General features: G+C 49.9%; 1 protein-coding gene across 1 annotated transcript in view; it reads left to right on the top strand.

The window, feature by feature from the left end:
- The window catches only part of LOC119958851 (pyruvate carboxylase, mitochondrial-like), a 130,998-nt gene that overhangs the window by 37,776 nt on the left and 65,410 nt on the right, over window positions 1–27,812 (top strand). Inside the window, exons 3-5 of the mRNA XM_038787355.1 lie at window positions 14,611–14,746; window positions 18,744–18,928; window positions 25,217–25,382. Coding sequence (XP_038643283.1) covers window positions 14,611–14,746; window positions 18,744–18,928; window positions 25,217–25,382 — 487 coding nt within the window. The remainder of the gene's footprint in view (window positions 1–14,610; window positions 14,747–18,743; window positions 18,929–25,216; window positions 25,383–27,812) is intronic.

Here is a 27,812-nt window from a genome sequence, read left to right as displayed (position 1 = left end):
CAGACAGAGGGGGAGAGAAGGTGCAGACTCCGCACAGACAGAGGGGGAGAGAAGGTGCAGACTCTGCGCAGACAGAGGGGGAGAGAAGGTGCAGACTCTGCGCAGACAGGGGGGGAGAAGGTGCAGACTCTGCGCAGACAGGGGGGGAGAAGGTGCAGACTCCGCACAGACAGTCACACCGAGGCCGGAATTGAGCCCGAGTCCCTGGCGCTGTGAGGCAGCGGTGCTAACCACCGTGCCACCCCTTCCTTCTCGCTCTGTCCGCATCTTTACACACTTCGAAGGAGGTAGGGTGGGAGAGAGGAAAGGTTTGAGTGAGGGAATAGTGTTATGGGCCAGGGTTAGGAAACTCCAAAGTATATATCATGGAGTTTACCTGAGCTGCAACGTTTAATAGATTTTGGTGATGTGGAGCACAAGGGCCCACTTTTCAGGTGTAATACAACAGACACGTTAAGTATTTTTAAACAAAACAATGTTTATTCTGTGAATTCAGTTAACATTTATAAACACACAGTAAACATTTTATCAACTACCAACACAAATAGAACATATAACATAGAACATTACAGCACAGTACAGGCCCTTCGGCCCTCGATGATGCGCCGACCTGTGAAACTCCTCGAAAGCCCATCTACACTATTCCCTTATCATCCATATGTCTATCCAGTGACCATTCAAATGCCCTTAATGTTGGCGAGTCCACTACTGTTGCAGGCAGGGCATTCCACACCCTTACTACTCGCTGAGTAAAGAACCTACCTCTGACATCTGCCCTCTATCTATCTCCCCTCAATTGAAAGCTCTGTCCCCCCCTGCTGGACATCACCATCCAAGGAAAAAGGCTCTCACTGTCCACCCTATCTAATCCTCTGATCATCTTGTATGCCTCAATGAAGTCACCTCTTAACCTTCTTCTCTCTAACGAAAACAGCTTCAAGTCCCTCAGCCTTCCCTCATAAGATTTTCCCTCCATACCAGGCAACATCCTGGTAAATTTCCTCTGCGCCCTGTCCAAAGCTTCCACATCCTTCCTATAATGCGGCGATCAGACCTGCACGCAATACTCCAAATGCGGCCGCACCAGAGCTTTGTACAGCTGCAACATGGCCTCATGGCTCCGAAACTCAATCCCGCCACCAATAAAAGCTAACACACCGTACGCCTTCTTAACTACCCTCTTTCAGGGATCTGTGCACATGGACACCGAGATCTCTCTGCTCATCCACGCTACGAAGAATCTTACCGTGACTGCAGCTGTCCAGCTCTGAAAACGAAACTAAAACACACCCTGCAGCAAACAGCCTAAAACGAAAGGAAAAAGCTGACAGACAGCCCAGCTCCACCCACTCTCTGACATCACTGCAGGGGTAAACACCCATTTCTTAAAGGTACACTCACATGACATATGTAAGTTAATTGGCGAATATTAGGGAAACTAGCCACACTGTCCAACCCTGTGCATGTCATAGTGGCAGTATTTGAATATAGGCAGCAATAAATACGAATTTTCCATGGACATTACTTCACAATTGAATGGCCTGGGGTTTATCGCCCCTCACACCTGGCAGGAAATTACAACCCCATCTGGATGAGTGTCAATTTAATTGATTTGATCTGGGGGGGGGACACTGGCAAGTCTGTTAAATCCTGGCCTGTATTGCCATTGGTAAACTGTATTTTAAAATGGTCATATCTCCAATCTCTGCACTCGATATTTTATGAAGTACAGAGTCTGTTTGATCTGATTTCAAAAGATTCCAGTGCCAATGAGAAAAGGAGTGGTCTGTACAAGAATAGCGTTTTCACGATTGCTGAAGTGCAAGTGAAAAGAATTAGGTTTGTTTTAGGCGTGTATGTGTAATCTTTTTCAAATACATGTAATTGATAATATTTGAATGCACTTCCGTTTAAAGCTGACCTGGCTAAATCCTCAAGGCCCTCGTATCACTTGTAAGATTAACCCCTTAAAACCCACACACTCGGACACGTATCAGTTTTACAGTATTGCAAACTTTGCTGTGCGATGGCCAACAATTTCGGGTATGTATTCAAGTTTCTGTGAGGTAACTTTTGTTTGATAATCCACGTCCAGGTACCATGGTCATTGACCTAAAAAAAACCTTTCAATTTAATTTTCTTAAAGCAATGATATTGTAAAAGTCAAATACCGCCCCCTGATATCCTTAATGAATAATTAGATTTTTTGAACTAGCTTCTGCTTCAGATGAACAATTTCCTATTTTTTATTCATTTGAGATGTGAACATAGAAGAAGGAGGTAGCCACAGCAAATTCCCACAAATACGCAAGTGATAATGTCGCAGATAGAACATAGAACATTACAGCGCAGTACAGGGCCTTCGGCCCTCGATGTTGCGCCGACCTGTGAAACCTCTCTAAAGCCCATCTACACTATTCCCTTATCGTCCATATTCCTATCCAATGACCGTTTGAATGCGTTTAGTGTTGGCGAGTCCACTACTGCTGCAGTCCATATGGTGTCAGTACACCTATTGCGCTGTTAGGGAGTTTCACAATTTTGACAAACGACCGTGAAGGGACAGCGATTTATTTCCAAGTCAGGATGGTGAGTGTCTTACTATCCAGAGGTTCCCCATGTGTCTGTTGACCGTGTCTTTCTAAATGGTTGCGGGCGTGTGTTTGGATGGTGCTGCCCAAGGAGGCTTGATCAGTTGCTGCAGTGCATCTTGTAGATAGTGCACGCTGCTGTCCTTGTTGATTTGTGCTGGAAGGGGGCGAACGTGGATGCCAATCAAGCAGGTCGCCTTGTTCTGGAGACTGTTGATCTTCTTGAGTGTTGGAGCTGCGTTAGAACATAGAACAGTACAGCACAGAACAGGCCCTTCGGCCCTCGATGTTGTGCCGAGCCATGATCACCCTACTCAAACCCACGTATTCACCCTATACCCGTAACCCAACAACCTCCCCTTAACCTTACTTTGTTTAGGACACTACGGGCAATTTAGCATGGCCAATCCACCTAACCCGCACATCTTTGGACTGTGGGAGGAAACCAGAGCACCCGGAGGAAACCCACGCACACAGGGGGAGGACGTGCAGACTCCACACAGACAGTGACCCAGCCGGGAATCGAACCTGGGACCCTGGAGCTGTGAAGCATTTATGCTAACCACCATGCTACCCTGCTGCCCCTGAGTTATTCAGGCAAGTGAAAAATATTCCATCACATTCCCGACTTGTGCCTTGTTGATAGTGGACAGGGTTTGGGGAGTCAGGAGGTGAGTAACTCACTCTTTCCCACCCCCCCCTCTCTTTCTTACAATCATTGGGGGTTCAACAACAGTAATGTCGGGCCTTTGACAGTAATATCATTGCTGTGTCAATGTAAGTCTACTTGTAACAATGAAGATTATTATTATTGAATGTCAAGGGGACAATACTACTGCTCCATTCAAATCAGCAACTACTGTGTATGCAGCAGTTAGAATCCAGCTATTGAAAAGAGGTGCTCTGTCTCCTGTATTTTTCAAGCTTACGAAGGTTCTTCAGGTTTATCTTCTCTGCTCCAGGTAAACCAAGCTATTCTTCCGAGATGGAAGAATCTGAAAGGTTGCATACACTGCTTTATAGCTTGATGAAAATAGTTCCGTGGTTTCTTAATTACCAACCTACAATCCTGGTCATTCTCTCCACGTTGTCTTTTTGACGGCAGGGTCAAAGTTCACATTGCAAATGTTGAATCACGAGTCACTTTATCATTGGTCCTATTGGTATGAAGTTTTATTCACAAGAACATATTTTCTAATCTCTTAACAGTTGGTAACAGGGCAGCACGGTAGCATTGTGGATAGCACAATCGCTTCACAGCTCCAGGGTCCCAGGTTCGATTCCCGGCTTGGGTCACTGTCTGTGCGGAGTCTGCACATCCTCCCGCGTGTGTGCGTGGGTTTCCTCCGGGTGCTCCGGTTTCCTCCCACAGTCCAAAGATGTGCGGGTTAGGTGGATTGGCCGTGTTAAATTGCCCTTAGTGTCCAAAATTGCCCTTAGTGTTGGGTGGGGTTACTGGGTTGTGGGGATAGGGTGGAGGTGTTGACCTTGGGTAGGGTGCTCTTTCCAAGAGCCGGTACAGACTCAATGGGCCGAATGGCCTCCTTCTGCACTGTTAATTTGATGTAAACTATGTAACAAAATCGTACAGAACTAAATCAGGATTAGCCTGTCCACAGCTAGATCTTGCATTTCTCATCGCCTACCATTGCTTGATTCCGTGGATTATTGTTTATGACTTATTTCTGAGCTTCCGTCTTTATATATCTTAGAAATTTTGACAAAGGCTCTTCAAGATGGAGTACATAATGGAGACTAGGTTTCTTACTTGAGCTGCATTGAGGCACATTAGATTTTTGAAGACGATGCTCATTCTTTTCTTTTCCACTTGAGGGGCAATTTAGAGGGGGCGAGACCCACGCAGATGTGGGGAGAAGGTACAAACTCCACACGGACAGTGGAACCCGGGGTCGAACCCGGATCCTCGGTGCTGAGGTGGCAGTGCTAACCACTACTGCCCCACTGCTCAGCGGGTACAGAGGAGATTTACAAGGATGTTGCCTGGAATGGAGGGAAGATCTTACGAGGAAAGGCTGAAGGACTTGAGGCTGTTTTCGTTAGAGAGAAGAAGGTTAAGAGGTGACTTAATTGAGGCATACAAGATGATCAGAGGATTAGATAGGGTGGACAGGGAGAGCCTTTTTCCTCGGATGGTGATGTCCAGCACGAGGGGACAGAGCTTTAAATTGAGGGGAGATAGATACAGGACAGATGTCAGAGGTTGGTTCTTTACTCAGAGAGTAGTAAGGGCGTGGAATGCCCTGCCTGCAACAGTAGTGGACTCGCCATCACTAAGGGCATTTAAATGGTCATTGGATAGGCATATGGACGATAAGGGAATAGTGTAGATGGGCTTTAGAGGGGTTTCACAGGTCGGCGCAACATCGAGGGCCGAAGGGCCTGTGCTGCGCTGTAATGTTCTATGCTTCGCATTCTAAGGTGACTTGTATTTTTACACACAAAACTGAAGAGTCACATTTGTGTGTACGTATACCTGGTTTATTTGAGCTCTTAAGAGTCAGTTCCATTGTGTAGGCCAGCCAGATCTACAAATCCTTTTGGAATTTTATTCTGGATATGTAGCCCATTGTCTAGAAAGCTATGCAAAACCAGTATTGGAAGGTTAATGACAGTATTAAAGCTCCAGAAATTAATTCCTCTGTAATTCCAGACAAATGTTATTGAAGGAAGAATTTGGGCTCTCTCTGCAGCCTGCTCATAATCTTTAAAATATCTTAGATGAGCTTCCCAGTAAGTTCAAAAATACATAATGTCACCTTTGTATCAAGTGAGTAAATATAATAGTCATAAACTTTCTTAATAACAGGGAGTGGGATAGCTTGATCTTGGATCCGGACAATGCTCGGCACAACATCGAGGGCCGAAGGGCCTGTTCTGTGCTGTACTGTTCTATTAGTTTTTATCAATCTATTTCTCATTACACACCGATAGAAACTTTTACAGTCAGTTTTTACGTCCCCCGCTAGTTTACTTTCAAATTGTGGTTTCCCCTTCTTAATCAATCCCTTGATCCGCCTTTGCTGAACCAGCACGGTAGCATTGTGGATAGCACAATCGCTTCACAGCTCCAGGGTCCCAGGTTCGATTCCGGCTTGGGTCACTGTCTGTGTGGAGTCTGCACGTCCTCCCCGTGTCTGCGTGGGTTTCCTCTGGGTGCTCCGGTTTCCTCCCACAGTCACAAAGATGTGCAGGTTAGGTGGATTGGCCATGCTAAATTGCCCCTTAGTGTCCAAAATTGCCCTTAGTGTTGGGTGGGGTTACTGGGTTATGGGGATGGGGTGGAGGTGTTGACCTTGGGTAGGGTGCTCTTTCCAAGAGCCGGTGCAGACTCGATGGGCCGAATGGCCTCCTTCTGCACTGTAAATTCTATGATCTCAGGTCTATTGCTTTTTCTTGCCAATTTGTATGCCTCTTTGAATCTAATTCTATCTCTAATTTCCCTTGTAGGCCATGGTTTGGTCACAGTTCCCTTACACCAAATAGGAATGAACAACTTTTGGAGCTCACCTATTTGCTCCTTGAATGCCTGCCGTTGCCTGCCCGCTGTCCTGCCTTTCAGTAATGTTTCCCAGTCCGTCATGGCCAGCTCACGCTGAATGAGAGGGACAGAATGATAGACATTATGAGGTCTGTTCTCCCCACACCCAAGGCCAGTTTTGTCACATCACTGACTCTTAGGGAAATGGACAGAGAGGGGGGGGGGGGTGACACAATAGTAACATGACTGGGCGTCCCAATCAACAACTCCCATATCTCAACGCTTGTTTAGGGCTGGTTGATGCCGAACAAGGCCAGCAGCGCGGGTTCAATTCCCGTACCGGCTGAATTCTCCCTCAGTCTACCCGAACAGGCACCGAAATGTGGCGACTCGGGGCTTTTCCGCGGTAACTTCATTGCAGTGTTAATGTGAGCCTACTTGTGACGATAAAAAGATTCTTATTGCATAATCGACACACCACTCAGCAGCAAGTCTCTGGCAGCTCACGTCCTACTTCCAATCAATCTGCTGGCTTTGTGATGAGCTGGAAGGAGTACGTATACTCTCATAGATCATAGAATTTACAGTGCAGAAGGAGGCCATTCGGTCCATCAAGTCTGCACCGGCTCTAGGAAAGAGCACCCTACCCAAGGTCAACACCTCCACCCTCTCCCCATAACCCAGTAACCCCACCCAACACTAAGGGCAATTTTGGACACTAAGGACAATTTAGCATGGCCAATCTACCCTAACCTGCACATCTTTGGACTGTGGGAGGAAACCGGAGCGCCCGGAGGAAACACACGCACAAACGGGGAGAACGTGCAAACTCCGCACAGACAGCGACCCAAGCCGGGAATCGAACCTGGGACCCTGGAGCTGTGAAGCAGTTGTGCTAACCACAATGCTACCGTGCTGCGGGCTGGTTTAGCTCAGCGGGCTGAGCTGCCCTGGTAAGATGCTGAAGCCCCGTTTAGGCGGATCTGTCCTGCACACTCAACCGCAAAGAGGCAGACTTCCACAGCGGCGACTTGAAGCTGCGTTCCGAGTACCTTCGCCTGCCCAGCAGGACTGAACTCGGGTGGCACCAGCTGGCAACCACACAGCTCAGCTGAGGCCCCGGCGCCGAGAGGCAGATGGATGGGGACCTGCAGCACACTGTAAACACCTCTGGGACAACAGCGTTGGATTAGATCAGAGAGTCGCCAAGTCATGGAAACCATGAAAGTTCAGCATGACTGCATTCATCGCTCAGTCATCCGGCGATATTTAACCAGCCCACACCTTTGCATGAGGATACTATTGTAAAATCTATGAAATAGGAGTCAAAGAATAAAGAACAGTACAGCACAGGGACAGGCCCTTCGGCCCTCCAAGCCTGCGCTGACCATGCTGCCCGTCTAACCTGAAACCTTCCACACTTCCGGCGACCGTATCCCTCTATTCCCATCCTATTTATGTATTCGTCAAACGTCACTATCGTCCCTGCTTCCACCACCTCCCCCGGCAGCGAGTTCCAGGCACCCACTACCCTCTGTGTAAAAAACTTGCCTCGTACGTCTCCTCTAAACCTTGCCCCTCGCCCCTTAAACCAATGTCCCCGTGGTAATTGATGGTCGTGGACAGGGCAGGGTGGCAACATGGCCCTCCCGCTGGCACCCGGGCACTATGGCACCTCCAGCCAGGCACCTTGGCAGTGCCACTCCGAAGCTGGGCAGCAGGAAATCACTCTGCGTGCGACTTCGGTGGAAAGGATCTCCCCCAGGCCTAAAGTAATGGCAAAGTGCCGATGATCAGCGTTTTGCACAGGGTGAGAAACACCGCGCTCAGTCCGCTGAATCCTGGTGTGCGCGGCTGGTAGAACGTTGGTCATGCTGCAGCTGTACATAACTCTGGTGCGGCCGCTCCTGGAGTACTGCGTGCAGTTCTGGTCACCACATTATAGGAAGGATGTGGAAGCTTTGGAAAGGGTTCAGAGGAGATTTACTAGGATGTTGCCTGGTATGGAGGGAAGGTCTTACGAGGAAAGGCTCAGGGACTTGAGGTTGTTTTCGTTAGAGAGGAGGAGGCTGAGAGGTGACTTAATAGAGACATATAAGATAGTCAGAGGGTTAGATAGGGTGGACAGTGAGAGTCTCTTTCCTCGGATGGTGATGACCAACACGAGGGGACATAGCTTTAAATTGAGGGGTGATAGATATAGGACAGATGTCAGAGGCAGTTTCTTTACTCAGAGAGTAGTAGGGGTGTGGAACGCCCTGCCTGCAACAGTAGTAGACTCGCCAACTTTAAGGGCATTTAAGTGGTCACTGGATAGACATATGGATGAAAATGGAATAGTGTAGGTCAGATAGGCTTCAGATGGTTTCACAGGTCGGCGCAACATCGAGGGCCGAAGGGCCCGTACTGCGCTGTTATGTTCTATGTTGGGAGGGAAGCCGGGCCTGGGAAGGAGGGGAAAATGTTGCAGTTCATGCACGTTTCTCCCGTGCCCTCCAGATTCCCAGGGTAGCCCAGAGCCCTCGACACCCAATGGCGCGTGAGATGCAGTCTGCTGCAGGGAACGTGGCAGCCCAGTCGCATGGCAAGATCCCAAAACAGAAGTGTGATGGTGGCGATGATCCGTTTTGGTGACGTTAGCTGTGGGGATAAATGTTATCCCCGGCGCGAGAGAGAGGCAGAGCGCCCCACTTCAAAATATGGGATCTTTGATGTCCTTCTCAAAGGGCAAGATGGCGCTGCCGACCGTGCAGTACTCCCTCGGCGTTACACTGAGAACGTCGGTCCAGATTGCGACCCCAGTCTTCGCAGTGGCTCTCAGACCTGACTCGGCAGACCAGTGAGCCCAGCTCATACTTTAGTTAGTCGCTCTGGCGGAGGTCGTTCCTGTTGCTGCGACGTGGTTCGTCTGCTGCTGGCAGGTGATGCAGGAATCTCCTGCCATTGCTGACAGATATTGGGCAAGATTAGCCGCTGGAAAGGCTGCACTGCGGGAGCTCCCTCTCTGACCCGAGTAAACACACCGTAGAGTTGGCAAGACCGTTCCCTTAGCCGTGCTATTAACTGGAGCTGCGTCACGCGTCCCTCGAATACACGGGCCGACAATGGCCTTGCAGTTACTTATCCCACCCGTGACCTGGGAACTTCTTTCCTCAGAGCATGGTGAGAATGTGCAATGCACTGGAAAGCGACAGAAGGATATCACGCAGAGTGATATCCTGCTGCCCAGCTTCAGAGTGGCACTGCCATGGTGCCCGTGCGCCAGAGGGAGGGCCATGTTGCCACCACGCCCTGTCCACGACCATCTGGGGGTCAATTACCATGGGGGACATAGGAGGGCGAGATGGGCAAGCTAGGGACCCAGACCATTCGGCCCGTTTAGCTTTTGTGCCGTAAATCCTTCAGCTCCTGTCGCTCCGCCCGCAGCTTCTCCATCTGTTTATCTCGAGCGCCAAGAAGCAGGAAAACAGCTGCTGTTCATCCCACTCCCCCACCCAAATTGGTCACTAGTGGATTCATTGACTAGAATCAAAAGTGGGCAGCACGGTAGCATTGTGGATAGCACAATGGCGTCACAGCTCCAGGGTCCCAGGTTCGATTTCCGACTTGGGTCACTGTCTGTGCGGAGTCTGCACATCCTCCCCGTGTGAGCGTGGGTTTCCTCCGGGTGCTCCGGTTTCCTCCCACAGTCCAAAGATGTGCAGGTTAGGTGGATTGGCCGTGATAAATTGCCCTTAGTGTTGGGTGGGGTTACTGGGTTATGGGGATGGGGTGGAGGTGTTGATCTTGGGTAGGCTGCTCTTTCCAAGAGCCGATGCAGACTCGATGGGCCGAATGGCCTCCTTCTGCACTGTAAATTCTATGAAATTCTATGAAAAGCTAAATACAATCCCTCATAAATAATAATAACCTTTATTATTGTCACAAGTAGTCTTACATTAACACTGCATTGAAGTTGTTGTGAAGTTCCCCTCGTCGCCACATTCCGGCGCCTGTTCGGGTACACGGAGGGAGAATTCAGAATGTCCAATCCACCTAACCTGCACGTCTTTGGACTGTGGGAGGAAACCGGAGCGCCCGGAGGAAACCCACGCACACACGGGGAAAACGTGCAGACTCCGCACAGACAGTGACCCTGCGGGGAATTGAACCTGGGACCCTGGCGCTGTGAAGCAACAATGCTAACCACTGTGCTCCCGTGGCGCCCATCTACACCCCAGGGATCCTCCAAAATCAAAAGAACGTCCCATTAGCCATCTCTCTGCAAACGGGCAAATGGTCAGAATTAACAGTTTCCTCGTCTTTCCAACCCCTTCATCGCAGCTTTTTCAGGCATACTGTCTGTATGCATTTGAGCCCAGGGTTTTTAATAAGATTACTCCGACAAAATAAAAAATAGAATTATAGAATTTACAGTGCAGAAGGAGGCCATTCGGCCCATCGACTCTGCACCGGCCCTTGTAAAGAGCACCGTACCTAATGCCCACGCTTCCACCCTAACCCCGTAACCCCACCTCACCTTTTGGACACTAAAGGACAATTTAGCACGGTCAATCCACCTAACCCGCACATCATTGGACACTGTGGGGCAATTCAGCACGGTTAATCCACCTAACCTGTCCATCTTTGGACACTATGAGGCAAGTCAGCACGGTCAATCCACCTAACCTGTACATCTTTGGACACTAGGGGGCAATTTAGCACGGCCAATCCACCTAACCTGCTCATCTTTGGACACTATGGGGCAATTTAGCACGGCCAATCCACCTAACCTGTACATCTTTGGACACTAGGGGGCAATTTAGCACGGCCAATCCACCTAACCTGCACATCTTTGGACACTGAGGGGCAATTCAGCACGGCCAATCCACCTAACCTGCACATCTTTGGACACTAAGGGGCAATTTATCGTGGCCAATCCACCTAACCCGCACATCTTTGGACACTAAGGGGCAATTTATCACGGCCAATCCACCCTAACCTGCACATCTTTGGACACTAAGGGGCAATTTAGCACGGCCAATCCACCTAACCTGCACATCTTTGGACACTAAGGGGCAATTTATCACGGCCAATCCACCCTAACCTGCACATCTTTGGAGGAAACCGGAGCACCCGGAGGAAATCCAGACAGAAACGGGTGAAAGTGCAAACTCCACCCAGTCACCCGAGGCCGGAATGGAACCCAGGTCCCCGAAGCTGTGAGGCAGCAGTGCTAACCGCTGTGCCACCGTGCCGCCCTTGCTGATCTATAATAAGCTTTCGGACATTCACCCCAGTGGCCTGGTGCCCCACGTTAGTACCTGGTGTGGACGCATAATCTGAGGCCTGCTGGGAACTTTGTCGGAAAGCCTCCTTAAAATCCCAGCCGGAAACCACAGCCAAAGCTTTGAATTGCGAGTCCGGAATGTTTGAAAAGATTTGTCAAGGTGGCCTTCAATGTATTCAGGAGTTTCAGTTCGGGCCAAAACACCAAAGGTGGTGGGGGGGACGGGGGGTTGCGGGGGGGCTGAACCCATCATCCGCCGTTGCCGTTAATGTTCGGGCTGCCTCTTGCGGAGAGGCCATCAAGCAGGTCAAAGGAGATCCTGCAACGCCGCCCTGCTCGCAGCCAAGGCTGGCTGCCAAGCAATCTGTCCCCACGGGTGGGCGATGCTCGAGCACTTTCTCACGTGCTGCCACTCAGCGGAGGAGGCCCTGCAGCCTGGCACGCTAATTAATCCCAGGCTCTTTCATCGGGGCCGAACGCTGAACAAAGAACAAAGAAAATTACAGCACAGGAACAGGCCCTTCGGCCCTCCCAGCCTGCGCCGATCCAGATCCTTTATCTAAACCTGTCGCCTATTTTCCAAGGTCTACTTCCCTCTGTTCCCTGCCCGTTCATATACCTGTCTAGATGCCTCTTAAATTATGCTATCGTGCCCGCCTCTACCACCTCCGCTGGCAAAGCGTTCCAGGCACCCACCACCCTCTGCGTAAAAAACTTTCCACGCACATCTCCCTTAAACTTTCCCCTTCTCACCTTGAAATCGTGACCCCTTGTAACTGACACCCCCACTCTTGGAAAAAGCTTGTTGCTATCCACCCTGTCCATACCTCTCATAATTTTGTAGACCTCAATCAGGTCCCCCCTCAACCTCCGTCTTTCCAACGAAAACAATCCTAATCTACTCAACCTTTCTTCATAGCTAGCACCCTCCATACCAGGCAACATCCTGGTGAACCTCCTCTGCACCCTCTCCAAGGCATCCACATCCTTCTGGTAATGTGGCGACCAGAACTGCACGCAGTATTCCAAATGTGGCCGAACCAAAGTCCTATACAACTGTAACATGACCTGCCGACTCTTGTACTCAATACCCCGTCCGATGAAGGCAAGCATGCTGTATGCCTTCTTGACCACTCTATCAACCTGCGTTGCCACCTTCAGGGTACAATGGACCTGAACTCCTAGATCTCTCTGTACATCGATTTTCCCCAGGACCCTTCCATTAACCATATAGTCCGCTCTTGAATTTGATCTTCCAAAAGGCATCATTGAAGTGCGGCTTTCCTGCGGAAATGCGATCCAATCTCCCTTGCGAGAGTTGAGAGTTAACCCTCGGTGCCCCCCGGAGGCGACTCCACTTTGCTTCGATCCTGAGAAACATTCTTGTCCGTCTTCTCCGCACTCTCTCCGATACCTTGGCCTCCAGAACTGGACGCAATACTCCAGTTGTGGGCAGACCCGAGTTTCATACAAGTTTAACTTCAAACATATGAACACAGGAAAGAGGAGCAGGAGGAGCCCATTCGACCCCTCCTCCACCACTCACGAAGACTAGGGCTGATCTCTTTGTCTTCAAAATTCCACTCACCCGTCTACCCCCCGATTACCTCCTTGCTCTTGTACTATGTGTCAATAAAGCTTAGGCTGCCGACTGCTTTGTTAACCTCTCTCTCAACCTGACCGTCCACCATTATTGAGCTCAGCCCACGGCTCTGCTCCTGCACCCTCTTTAGAATTGCTCTCAATCGTCCCTCTGCACACTCCCTCGACCTTCTGTAAGAACCACCATCACTGAAACAGATTCCCACGTTTCTTTTTTGTGGGAGCTTTCTTGATGCAAATTGGCTGACCTTACTCCAAAAGTACTTGATTGGCTTTTCTGGGGTGTGGGACGTCCTGGGTTTGTGAAATTTGCCGTACAAATGCAGTAAAAGTTTTGGCTGTTCCCCCACGCAAACCGGTTTCCAGAGCGTGTCGGTTCGAGACAACGCGGCCTTATCGCGCGGGACACCTCAAGCCGCCATCGTCCCACGTGACCCATCGGCTGCTTTCCCCTTTGAGGGGGGGAGAGCTGAAGGGCAGTCTGAGGATCACACACCTCGGGGGGGGGGGGGGGAAACGAGGTTTCAGAAGGCGGAGGCTTCCTGAATAATCACAGCCGGTACGGGGAATTGAACCACCGCTCCGCATCGCCGTTGTCCAGCCAGGTGAGCTAAACCGGCCCCCTTGCAGTTTGGAAGAGTGAGGGATTGGCTTGCTTGAAGCAGATAGAATTCTCACCGATCTCGACAGGGGGGGTGGACGTGGAAAGGATGTCTTCTGGGCGAGTCCGGGACTAGAACCGTAGAATTTGCAGTGCAGAAGAAGGCCATTCGGCCCATCGAGTCTGCACCGGCCCTTGGAAAGAGCCCCCAACCCAAGCCCACACCTCCACCCTATCCCCGTAACCCCTCCCAACCTTTTTTGGGCACGAAGGGGCAATTTATAACCAATCCACCCTAACCTGCGCATCTTTGGACTGTGGGAGGAAAGCGGAGCACCCGGAGGAAACCCACGCAGACACGGGGAGAGAACGTGCAGACTCCGCACAGACAGTGACCCAGCGGGGAATCGAACCTGGGACCCTGGCGCTGTGAAGCCACAGTGCTAGCCACTTGTGCTACCATAGAATTTTTTCATAGAATTTACAGTGCAGAAGGAGGCCATTCGGCCCATCGAGTCTGCACCGGCCCCCGGTTCGGGCACCCTACCCAAGGTCAACACCTCCACCCTATCCCCATAACCCAGTAACCCCACCCAACACTAAGGGCAATTTTGGACACTAAGGGCAATTTATCACGGCCAATCCACCTAACCTGCACATCTTTGGACTGTGGGAGGAAACCGGAGCACCCGGAGGAAACCCATGCAGACTCCACACAGACAGTGACCCAAGCCGGAATCGAACCTGGGACCCTGGAGCTGTGAAGCGCCGGAATGTGGCAACTAGGGGCTTTTCACAGAAACGTCATTGCAGTGTTAATGTAAGCCCACTTGTGACAATAAAGATTATTATCAGCTGAAATCAGGAATGTGACCCTCCTTGGGGTTGCCTCGTCCGCCCTACCAAAACCGTCCTGCGATGTTAATGTTTGGGCTGTTAGATTTGAACCGTGCGCGCGCGAGCGATGAAATCTGAGGCTTTTCCAAGTGTCAGAGCCAGACAGTGGTTGTTTCAATGCATGCTCTCTCTCTCTGTGCTCCGGTTACAGATGCTTCAGCTCCGAGTTGTGAAGGGGGGCTTCGGCTTCCTGCGGGTCAAGCGGATTGCGGTGCTCAATGCGGCTTATCAAAGCATCCAACGCGAGGAATACAACCCCATCAAGAAGGTGATGGTGGCAAACAGAGGTAAGATGGGGAAGCTACTTTCAAAGACTAAAAGCAGGGGTTATGGCTGCGGAAGCATGCACCTCGCAGACCATTGGTATACACAGCAAGACCCAGGCACATTCTAATTCAGACCTTCCAGACGATGAAAGGTATCAGCAGGATCGAAAGAGACAAAGCTGTTTCCTCTGGTGGATGGAGGGAGTCAAGGGGTATAGCCTTAAAGAAGGTATAGCCGTAAAGAGGATATAGCCTTAAAGTGGGTATAGCGTTAAACCGGTATAACCTTATAATGGGTATAACCTTAAAGTCAGAGCAGGGGCCGGGGACCTCCAGGAGTGGCCTGGAGCCCCCAGGGATTGAAGATCGACCTGCGGAGAAATCATCGGGGCATTCAGAAAGTTCTTGTTCCAGAGTGGCACTGCACGGCGGCGCAGTGGATAGCACTGCTGCCTCACGGCGCCGAGGTCCCAGGTTCAATCCTTGCCCTGCGTCACTGTCCGTGTGGAGTTTGCACATTCTCCCCGTGTCTGCGTGGGTTTCGCCCCCACAACCCAAAGATGTGCAGGGTTAGGCGGATCGGCCAGGCTAAATTGCCCCTTAATTGGAAAAAAAAATAATTGGGTACACTAAATTTATTTAAAAGAAAGAGTCTTACCCATTATTTTAGATTTGCTCTCCCATGTTCTCCCCCCAAAATGAAACACCCTCTCCACATTGAGCATCATCTGCCACCGACCTGCCCACTTCAATGACTTGTCGATGTCCTTTCGAAGTTCTACTTTGTCCTCCTCATGGGTGACAGTCGTTCCCTGATTTATTACCCAGGGCAATGCCTTGACCAATCAGAGTCAACTTGCCTGGTTGGAATTTGAACAAAGCTTGGTAGTTAACTGTTGATTATCAGTCAACTGGTAAACTCTCCATGGCAACGCCTCCACCTTTACCAATCAGAGCCCAACAATCAGCACTCTCTCCTCGTGCGGTGTGAATTGTTGTTCCCTTCAGATTTTGGTATCCTTGCGAATTGTCCTGACCAGTGGAAGAAGAAACGTGAGGTCCACAGCATAGAAAAGGCCCTTCGGGCCATCGTGTTGGCGCCAATCAAAAACAATCGCCTCACTATTCCAATCCCATTTTCCAGTACTTGGACCATAGCCTTATAGGCCCTGACGTCGCAAGTCCACATCGAAATACATCTTTTGTAAAAAAATATTTTAATTCTCCTCCTTTTTCACATTTTTGCCCATATTTACACCCACCAACAATAATCAGTAACAAATATGTCAATCCCCATATCAATGACAACGATCCCATCCTCCCACCAAACCCCCAAAAATTAGTCCGCATGTTCACACAAACAAATGACATAAAGGAATTAGGGATCACCCATAGTGGCCATTAACACACGCAGCTCCCCTCCCCACAACCCTCCCACCCACCGCCCCCAACTAATGTTCGATGTTATCCAGTTCTTGAAAGTGCCGAATTAATAATGCCCATGAATTGTAGAACCCCTCCGTCCTTCCCCTCAGTTCAAACTTAACCTTCTCAAGGGTCAAGTATTCCAGCAGGTCCCCCCGCCACGCCAGAGCACAGGGTGGAGAGGCTGCTCTCCATCCCAACAGGATCCGCCTTCAAGCGATCAGCGAGGTGAAGGCTACAGCATCAGCCACCGCACCCGTTTCCAACCCTGGCTGGTCCGAACATCTTCTACTCCTTCAAAGAATCGGCTCATCCTCGCCCTCGTGAGGTGTGCTCTGTATAACACCTTCAGCTGTATCAGCCCCAACCTCGCGCACGAGGTGGAGGCATTCACTCTCCGGAGCACCTCACACCAGAACCCCCCTCCTCCATATCCTCTCCCAACTTTTCCTCCCACTTTGCTTTGATCCCTTCCAGTGGTGCCTTCACCTCTTCCAAAATAGCTCCGTAAACCGCTGAATCTAAATACTTCTGAAATGTTGTGAGGGTCTCTGCCTCCACCCCCCCTTTCAGGCAGCGAGTTCCAGACTCCCACCGCCCTCTGGGTGAAAAAGTTTTTCCCTCACATCCCCTCGAAACCTCCTGCCCCCTCACCTTAAATCTCTGCCCCCTGCTCATTGATCCCTCCACCAAGGGGAAACGTTTCTTCCTGTCTCCTCTATCTGTGACCCTCATCATTTTATACATCTCAATCCTGCCCCCCACCCCCTCAGCCTCCTCTGCTCCCGGGAAAACAACCCCAGTCTATCCAATCTCTCTTCATAGCTGAAACTCTCCAGCTCCAGGCAACATCCTGGTAAATCCCCTCTGCCCCCTTTCCAGTGGCTATCACATCCCTCCTATAATGTGGATTCCAGAACTGCCCCCAATACTCTAGCTGTGACCTAACCAACATTCTATACAGTTCCAGCATAACCTCCCTGCTCTCAAACTCTACGCCTCGGCTAATAAAGGCAAGTGTACCATAGGCCTCCTTAACCACTGTATCCAGCTGCTCTGCTACCTTAAGGGACGGGTGTACATGCACACCAAGGACCCTCTGATCCTCGGGGCTTCCCAGGGTCCTGCTGTTTATCATGTATTCCCCTCGCCTTGTTTGTCCTGCCCAAGGGCATCACACACTTATCCGGATTGAACTGCATTTGCCACTGATCAGCCCATCTGACCAGCCCGTCTATAGCTTCCTGTAATCGACGGCCATATCCTCCTCACTATTTACCACCCCATCAATTTTCATATCATCCACAAACTTACTGATCAACCCTACATTCACATGTAAAACATTGACTGTCCTACGTAACTAAATAATTTATATAAACCACGAAATGTTGAAAAAGGAGAATAACAGGCTCTTTGGTTGTCTTCTCAATCATGACCCGGTTGGGAATCAGTCTCTGCGAAACTCCACTGGACACGGGCTTCCAGTCGGGAAAACCTCCCTTTGACTTCTCGTCACACGGCCAATTCTGCTTCCAAGTTTCCAAATTTCTTTCGATCTCACCCGACCTTCGCTATCACCCTCCCCATACGGGACTTTATCAGAAGCCTTGCTGATGTCCCAAGTGGACGACGTCAAATTCCTGTCCCTCATCTCCACACCTGGTCACTTTCTTCGCAAAATTCAATCAAGTCGGTCAGGCATTTTCTTTTTTGACAAGTGTTTCCAATTGAGGGACAATTTGGCGTGGCCAATCCAGCCGCCCTGCCCATCTTTTGGGATTGTGGAGGTGAGACGCACGCAGTCACGGGGGGGAGAATGTGCAAACTCCACACGGACAGTGACCCAGGGGCCGGGTCTGAACCCGGGTCCTCGGCGCCCGTGAGGCAGCAGTGCTAACCACTGCGCCACGTCAGTCAGACGTGCCATCCCCGTAACAAAACCATGCTGACTGTTCTTGATTAATCCCGGCCTCTCCAAATGCAGGTTCATTCTGTCTCGCCTCTGTGCGGCCTCAACCGGGACCTGGGATTCATGTTGCATTAGATTCACCCCTCACCATCTGGCCTGGACTTGCAAAATCCTACCAACTGTCCTGGTTTATGACAATTCACACCTCTTTAACCTGGGATTACCCCCTATCTCTGGATCTGTAATGATTTGATTACCCACAAATGCGCGCATTCTAAGCATTGTCCGGCATCTCTGACTTTGTCTATATAAATGTTTCTGGAACATACCTCTTCATTCATCTGAGGAAGGAGCAGCGCTCCGAAAGCTCGTGTTTGAAACAAACCTGTTGGACTTTAACCTGGTGTTGTAAGACTTCTTATTCTGTCTCGCAGAATTGCTTCCAATCGTTTTCCCCACCACAGTGTTTCGACCTATAGTCTCCTGGCTTATCCCTTCTTCAATAACGTGACCACGTCGGCGATCCTCCAGCCCTCCGGCACCTCTCCCGTGGCAAGGGAGGAATTGAAAATTATTGTCAGCGCCCCTGGCGTTTCCACCATTGCCTCACTGAACAGGGACAAAATGGCCTCCTCCTGTTCCTCAGCTTCGATGTAACATTGTCTTGTCTCTCTCTCTGATTAGGTGAGATTGCGATCAGAGTGTTCCGAGCGTGCACCGAGCTCGGCATTCGCACCGTGGCAGTTTATTCGGAACAGGACACGGGACAGATGCACAGACAGAAGGCCGATGAGGCCTACCTGATTGGAAAAGGACTACCACCCGTCCAAGCTTACCTGCACATTCCTGACATCATTCAAGTAGCCAAGGTAAGCGTTTTCTTCGCCCGCTAATGACTTGCAGTATTTACTTTTGGATTAGAATCGCAAAAGTCCCACATTGATCCCGGGGTTTTATCCTGGGAATGCCAAATGCTTGTTTCTGTAAAGATCCCGGGCCGGACTGTTATGGGAGCGGCGTTTTCAGAACCCCAAAATGTATCATGGAGTTCAACCAACCTCTCCCTTTAATGTATTTATTAATGTATTAATATTATTAATTAATTATGTATTAATGTATTTTAATGTATTAATACCCTTTAAAGGGCAGCACGGTAGCATTGTGGATAGCACAATTGCTTCACAGCTCCAGGGTCCCAGGTTCGATTCCGGCTTGGGTCACTGTCTGTGCGGAGTCTGCACATCCTCCCCGTGTGTGCGTGGGTTTCCTCCGGGGGCTCCGGTTTCCTCCCACAGTCACAAAGATGTGCAGGTTAGGGTGGATTGGCCGTGTTAAATTGCCCTTAGTGTCCAAAATTGCCCTTAGTGTTGGGTGGGGTTACTGGGTTATGGGGATAGGGTGGAGGTGTTAACCTTGGGTAGGGTGCTCTTTCCAAGAGCTGGTGCAGGCTCGATGGGCCGAATGGCCTCCTTCTGCACTGTAAATTCTATGAAATCTATGTATTGTTGGTTTTGAAGCACACGGCTTAGTCTTCAGGTGTGGTATTACAATTATGGACAGGTGAGTCTTTAAATACAAAACAATGTTTATTCCATGAATACAACTTAACCTTTTTAAATAAACATTGGATCCCTGAACACCCCTTATTTCAAAGATAACCCCGAAAATCATACAACACTAAATAATCCCTCAAAATGTTCCTTCAAACCTCCAAAAGACTTAACACCTTTAAACAGAAACACATCAGGTTAAAGACATTACTATTATGAGTTTAAATCACCCAAATGATTCAGAGATAGTCTTTCCTGGCAGAGATCACAGCAGATCCAGCTCACTGCAAAACACAGACACACCCAAGCACTTTTTCTCCATGCAGCTCTCAGCAAACCAGTCAGGCACTTTTCAGCTGCTCTCTCAAACCGAAACTAAAAGCAGAAGTGAGCTTAACTCAACTACTCCCACCCTCTGACATCACTTCAGTAATATGAGCTGCTCTATTTCATAAAGGTACATTACTTAAACATCCATTTCTTAAAGATACTCTTGCATGACAAGACTCCAAACATGTTCTTTAATTTGTAAAACAGAGGATACTTCACTCCAGGAGTGATCCACTGACCAATCGGGGTCTTGTATATTAAAACCAATTTCATTCTTTGTTTTTATACCAATTGAAAGTACCCAATTCTCTTTTTTTTTTCCAATAAGGGGCAATTTAACATGGCCAATCCACATACCCAGCACATCTTTGGGTTGTGAGGGTGAGACCCACCCAGACACGGGGAGAATGTGCAAACTCCACACGGACGGTGACCGGGATTCGAACCCGGGTCCTTGCCGCTGTGAGGCAGCAGTGCTAACCACTGTGCCACCGTGCCGCCTAACAAATTTCATTCTGAACGCAGGATTAAACACATTTGCGTCACTAAAGATGTCTTTTACAATTAACAGCTGAATCTCAAACAAACGAAAGCCCTTTAACTACTAACTAATCTTCTCTACTGTTGTAGCACTACATTCCGTGTGCTTCACCCGATGTCTATGTCTGTATTTACATTGTGTGTCCATCGTATGTTCTATGTTTTCGTGTATGGAACGATCTGCCTGGACTGTACGCAAAACAATACTTTTCACTATACCTCGGTACATGTGACAATAAATCTAAATCTAATACCTTCTCTATCTCCAATCAAGCAAAGCCCACTACAGGTCAAAAGCTACTGGTAAATAAAGTTAGCAAACACAGGGTTACTTGCTATATACTTGCTTGGAGATTTCGTGGAAAAATTGTTTGAGGAGAGAGAGAGACTCTGTCAGGGGCAGGCTGAAGATCCTTCTGTCTGTGTCAGACCACTGTTCAACCTGACAGCATTTGGCAATACTGCTCCTCAACATAAAACTGCTAGCAGACTGCCAAACTGATATCAAACTGCGAAACTACAGTCAAACTGGCGACTCCTATTTGTTGCATCATCCTTATCCCAGTGAGATCTTCTGACCCGCTTCCCTAAGTCTAAACACAATGGCTGGAATTCTCCCCGGCCGTTGTGATTCATTTTTCCTGCGGGCAGCACACCCCCGCTCTTGGGTTTCCGGGGAAATCCCATTGATGAGCGGCGGGAAGATAGAATTCCGACGCCAGCGAACGGCGAGCCACGGAGAAAAATACAGCTGGGGGGGGCGGGGGGCAGAGAATCCCGTCTAATGTCTCAAATGATCTCCTCTCCAGGGAATCTCCCGCAATCATAACAAAATTCCATTCGGCCTCTCTTTGCAAACACCCACGTGGCTGAAAAGAATGATGGTGCCACTTTTACGACATCTTAATTGCACCTTTAGCAGCCCGAGAGCTGGAAATCTTAACCTAGATTCTTCGATAATATCTCTTCAACATTTTTATATAAATGTCTGAACTCACGCTTTTAAAACTATTACTCCGTTTGGTCAACCATGGCTTTAAATCAAAAGAATTTAGGAATAGCATTGGCAAGAATTTGATTTGATGTTGAAGTGATCAGCGTTTTGGTCAGTTTCGGCAGTGTAATGATCATCACGTTTGCTCTACACCCAAAGATCCTCGGTTCGAATCCGGGCAGGAACATTATCCAGACCTCTTTGTTTAAGCATGAGGACATGTCACATAATTGACATTTTCAGGCCAGTAGTGATCGTGCTAAGGTCATGGGTTTGATCCCCTTTCTGGCTACAGCTTATCTTGAAGAAGTCGAGGCACATGAGATGATAAAATAATAATAATAATAATCGCTTATCGTCACAAGTAGGCTTCAACGAAGTTACTGTGAAAAGCTCCCCTAGTCGCCATATTCCGCCGTCTGTTCGGGGAGGCCGGATCCGGAATTGAACCCGCGCTGCTGGCCTTGTTCTGCATTACAAGCCAGCTGCTTAGCCCACTGTGCTAAACCAGCCCAAATATAATATCTGTACCAAATTCTTCGCATTTCTCCCGGAGATTATTTTAAGGTTCGAAAGGGAAAATGCTGGAAAATCTCAGCAAGTCTGGCAGCATCTGTAGGGAGAGAAAAGAGCTAACGTTTCGAGTCCGATGACTCTTTGTCAAAGAGGTTCCTGCCTCCCACAGAAGCTGGGTGGGCTCGGGCATCAATAAGGATCGCCGGGGATCTGAAATAAAAACAGAGAATGCTGGGAAAACTCAGCAGGTCTGACTCCAGTTGTGAGGCTAGATTGCAGAGATCGGGACTGTAATATATCTGAGTGTGTTTTATATATTTGTGGAACTTTCTGTATCGTTTGGAATAAAATGCATTTTTTAAAAATTCGGATGCTCATGGAAAGAGTAGAACGAGAACAGGTGGAGGACCTCAAGTGTTTAAATCACAAGACCATGAGACATAGGAGCAGAATTAGGCCACTCGGCCCATCGAGTCTGCTCCGCCATTCAATCATTGCTGATATTTTTCTCATCCCCATTCTCCTGCCTTCTCCCCATAACCCCTGATCCCCTCATTAATCCAGAGCCTATCTATCTCTGTCTTAAAGACATTAGTGATTTGGCCTCCACAGCCTTCTGCGGCAAAGAGTTCCACAGATTCACCACCCTCTGGCTGAAGAAATTCTCCCTCATCTCTGTCTTAAAGGATCGTCCCTTCAGTCTGAGATCGTGTCCTCTGGTTCTAGTTTTTCCTACAAGTGGAAACATCCTCTCCACGTCCACTCTATCCAGGCCTCGCAGTATCTTGTAAGGTTCAATAAGATCCCCCCCTTCATCCTCCTAAACTCCAATGAGTACAGACCCGGAGTCCTCAACCGTTCCTCATACGTGAAGGAAGCAGACTAGCTGGAGATGGAAGATGTCACAAAAAGATACACAAGGATAATGCAACGTCCCGCACGGGACTTAACGGGGTGGGAATGATTACCTTTCCAGTGGCCCTCGCAGAGTGTGCAGCACGGTAGCACAAGTGGATAGCACTGAGGCTTCACAGTGCCAGGGTCCCAGGTTCGATTCCTGGATTGGGTCACTGTCTGTGCGGAGTCTGCACGTTCTCCCCGTGTCTGTGTGCGTTTCCTCCGGGTGCTCCGGTTTCCTCCCACATGTCCAAAGACGTACAGGTTAGGTGGATTGGCCGCGCTAAATTGCCCTTAGTGACCAAAGAAAGGTTGGAGGGGTTATTGGGTTGCGGGGATAGGGTGGAAGTGAGGGCTTAAGTGGGTCGGTGCAGATTCGATGGGCCGAATGGCCTCCTTCTGCACTGTATAGTCTATGTACCAGCTCCCCCCGCTGAGGGACGGGGAACTCCATTTCGCACTGTATAAAAGGTCGGTGCCTTCCGAACGGACCAGAGGAAGACCCAGTCGGGATCTACCAGGAAGTGTTTGTATCCGGTATTGTAAAGAAATCAAAGCCCTTTACTCTACTTGGTTGAGAGTTGGGTTGGGTTTCCTCCGGGCGCTCCGGTTTCCTCCCACAAGTCCCGAAAGACGTGCTTGTTGGGTGAAGTGGACACCCTGAATTCTCCCTCCGTGTACCCGAACAGGCGCCGGAATGTGGCGACGAGGGGATTTTCACAGTCACTTCACTGCAGTGTTAATGTCGGCCTACTTGCGACACTAATAAAGATTATTATTATTATGGATGTGAGATGCAGGCTTGAAGGAAAGCGGAGACCAACTTGCTTTGGACCGTGGGTTTGGCGGAGAATGGGAAGGGTTTGTTGGGAGGGGATGTTCATAAACGATGAAGAGCAGAGGGGAGCGAATGAACAAATAAATTTGTGGTTAGCACCACTGCCTCACGGTGCCAGGGACCCGGGTTCAATTCCGGCCTTGAGTGAGTGTCTGTGCGGAGTCTGCACGTTCTCCCCCGTGTCTGCGTGGGTTTCCTCCGGGTGCTCCGGTTTCCTCCTGCAGTCCAAAGATGTGCAGGTTAGGGTGGATTGGCTGTGATGAATTACCCCTTAGTGTCCAAAGATGTGCAGGTTAGGTGGATTGGCCGTGCTAAATTGCCCCTTAGTGTCCAAAGATGTGCAGGTTTGGTGGATTGGCCGTGCTAAATTGCCCCTTAGTGTCCAAAGATGTGCAGGTTAGGTGGATTGGCCATGCTAAATTGCCCCTTAGTGTCCAAAGATGTACAGGTACGGTGGATTGGCCGTGCTCGATTGTCCCTTAGTGACCAGGGATGTGCGGGTTAGGCGGGGTTACGGGGTTACATTGGTACAGGGTCTGGGTCAGGACTCTTTCAGAGGGTCGGTGCAGATCCGATGGGCTGACTGGCCACTTTCTGCACTGTAGGGAATTCCATGATTTCTAGGAAGCCTTCGGATGGAGCACGCTCGATGGTGATGATGTTGTCTCCTGTTTTTTTTTTTTGCTTCCGACAGTATCTGCCAATTTAAAGGGGGGGACGGGGGGGGGGACGGAGAGGGGCAATCGGGAGAGGGCGCGGCCAGAGAGGGAGGCGGAGCAGGAGCGAAGACTGGAGACGGAGGCTTCAGTATGCGGTGGAGGCAGGAAATTGGGAAGGGAAAGGGGCAGCACGGTAGCATTGTGGATAGCACAATCGCTTCACAGCACCAAGGTCCCAGGTTCGATTCCGGCTTGGGTCACTGTCTGTGCGGAGTCTGCACGTCCTCCCCCCCGTGTCTGTGTGGGTTTCCTCCGGGTGCGCCTGTTTCCTCCCACAGTCCAAAGATGTGCAGGTTAGGTGGATTGGCCATGATAAATTGCCCCTTAGTGTCCAAAATTGCCCTTAGTGTTGGGTGGGGTGACTGGGTTATGGGGGTAGGGTGGAGGTGTTGACCTTGGGTAGGGTGCTCTTTCCAGGAGCCGGTGCAGACTCGATGGGCCGAATGGCCTCCTGCTGCACTGTAAATTCTATGATCTATGAAAGGCTTGGGATTGGGTAACAAGGGACGGGAAGCAAGCGGGAGAGGAGGGGTAGGCCAAAGGACATGGAACCAGAAACTGCCAGAAGAGGGCGGGGAGGCTGGACTTGAGGAGGTTGGGGGCTGGCCGGTTGCTGGAGGGGGAAACCAATCCGGTATTCTGGTCGGACACTGAAAAAGAAACGATTGATTTAAAAACTGAACGTTCCTGCCTTCTCCCTGATCCAAACAAACTCCGTTTGGCCTGGCCCCAGCTTTCTCACTTAATTGGTCATTGTGCTGTTTTGTGTGCAGGAAAATGAAGTGGATGCCATCCACCCTGGCTATGGATTCCTGTCGGAGAGAGCGGACTTTGCACAGGCCTGTGTGGACGCCGGGGTGCGCTTCATCGGACCCAGCCCAGAGGTGGTGCACAAAATGGGCGACAAAGTGGAGGCTCGGGCCATCGCCATCGAAGCAGGTACCCGCCACGATACCGTTACTCTTTACCCTCTCTCGATCTGGTGCCGTTCGTGCTGCCCCTCCCCAGTGCGCGGGGAGCTGAACCGCCCGCCGTTTGGCCGCTTCCTCTGCCGCCAATTGGCTCACCATCAGAACTGGCACGGTGCAGAAAGAGGCCATTCAGCCCCTCGTGTCGGCCCTGGGCTCTCTGCGCGAAAGGCTTTGGTTCACCGGTTTACCCATTCGGGGCCCGAACATTCGCTTCCCGCCGGTTTACAAATGAAAAATAGAAACCCATCTTGAGAAAATGCCTGAATAAAGGAAAGCGCCAATGATGTGTTCCTGAGTCGAAAGTGCGCGTGCGGCGTTCTGCCGCTGTGTGCGCGTGGGCGTTCCATATTGCTCCGGTTTAATTCCTAATCACAGACTATCCCCCCCCCCCCCACAAGTAACACACAGTTGACGCGACAGAAGCTTACGTTTTCCCTGTTTTCTTGCTTCATTAAACGATCTCTCAAGGAAATTTTTCTTCAAATTTATTAAAAACATTAGGTCGGGATTATCCGGCTGTTCCCGACCGGCGGGATCTTCCGTCCCCTCCGATGCCGCCTCCCGCCTCCGTGCGAACAATGGGAAACCCCGTTCATAAGATGCAGGAGCAGAATCGGGCCATTTGGCCCATCGAGTCTACCCCGCCATTCGATCATGGCTGACCTCACCCTGGCCTGAACTCCACAATCCTTCCCGTTCTCCGTAACCTTTGAACCTTTTACCAATTAAAAACCGGTCCAATTCCTCCCTAAATTTAATCCGCTGCCTTAAAGCACGCTGGGGAAGGGGGGGAATCCCATCCACGGATTTTATTGCCGTTGATCTTTTATAGGTATAAAGTTTCAGAAAGGCTACCTAATTGACTCCCAAGTCTGTTTGTCGTTTGCGATTTTTTGCCACCTGCAAGATTTTGCAGGAACGTTATCCGGCCCTCCCGAATGGCGTGCCGATCCTGTGCCGAATATTACCGCTGTGGTCCATTAAGGAAAGTCAAAACCGTTTTTCTGCAGCAACATTACGGCGCAGCGTTGTGCCCCGTTTTAAAGTCGACTCCATAGAATCTCTGCAGTGCAGAAGGAGGCCATTTGGCCCATCGAGTCTGCACCGGCCCTCCGAAAGAGCAGCCCACCTGGGACCACTCCCCAGTCCTAGACCCGTAACCCCGTGCATTGATCGTTGCCAATCCACCTAACCCGCACACCTTTGGACACTAAGGGACAATTTAGCACGGCCAATCCACCCTAACCCGCAAATCTTTGGACACTAAGGGACAATTTAGCACGGCCAATCCACCTAACCTGCACATCTTTGGAGACTAAGGGGCAATTTAGAACGGCCAATCCACCTAACCCGCACATCTTTGGACACTAAGAGACAATTTAGCACGGCCAATCCACCTAACCTGCACATCTGTGGACACTAAGGGACAATTTAGCACTGCCAATCCACCTAACCTGCACATCTTTGAACACTAAGGGACAATTTAGCATGGCCAATCCACCTAACCTGCACGTCTTTGGACACTAAGAGACAATTTAGCACGGCCAATCCACCTAACCTGCACATCTTTGGACACTAAGGGGCAATTTAGCCCGGCCAATCCACCTAACCTGCACATCTTTGGACACATAAGGGGTAATTTAGCGTGCTGGCACAGTTGTTAGCACCGCTGCCTCACAGAGCCAGGGACCCTGGTTCAATTGCGACCTTGGGCGTGGAGTTTGCAATTTTTGTGCAGAGTCTGGGTTGGGCAATCTCTGGGTTGTTACCCGTGCCACGTGCTAGCGAAGTGAGAAATAAGGAGAGAGAGGAGTTGAACATGTGGCTACAGGGATGGTGCAGGAGGGAGGGTTTTGGTTTCCTGGATAATTGGGGCTCATTCTGGGGTAGGTGGGACCTCTACAAACAGGATGGTCTTCACCTGAACCAGAGGGGTACCAATATCCTGGGTGGGAGATTTGCTAGTGCTCTTGGGGGGGTTTAAACTAATTCAGCAGGGGGATGGGAACCAAAATTGTAGTCCCAGTGTACAGGATGTTGAGAGTAGTGAGGTCAGGGATAGGGTTAAATGTTCGAAAGAGGGCACCGGCAAGCAAGACGCTGGTTTGAAGTGTGTCTACTTCAACGCCAGGAGCATCCGGAATAAGGTGGGTGAGCTTGCAGCATGGGTTGGTACCTGGGATCTCGATGTTGTGGCGATTTCGGAGACATGGGTAGAGCAGGGACAGGAATGGTTGTTGCAGGTTCCAGGATTTAGATGTTTCTGTAAGAACAGAGAATGATCCCGGGAATGAAGAGCTTGTCGTGTGAGGAACGGTTGAGGACTCTGGGTCTGTACTCGTTGGGAGTTTAGAAGGATGAGGGGGGGGATCTGATTGAAACTTACAGGATACTGCGA

Source organism: Scyliorhinus canicula, chromosome 31, assembly GCF_902713615.1.
Source record: "Scyliorhinus canicula chromosome 31, sScyCan1.1, whole genome shotgun sequence".
Classification (NCBI taxonomy): Eukaryota; Metazoa; Chordata; class Chondrichthyes; order Carcharhiniformes; family Scyliorhinidae; genus Scyliorhinus; species Scyliorhinus canicula.
Note: the sequence above shows the minus strand (reverse complement) of the source record. Positions and strands in the feature narration are given on the sequence as shown.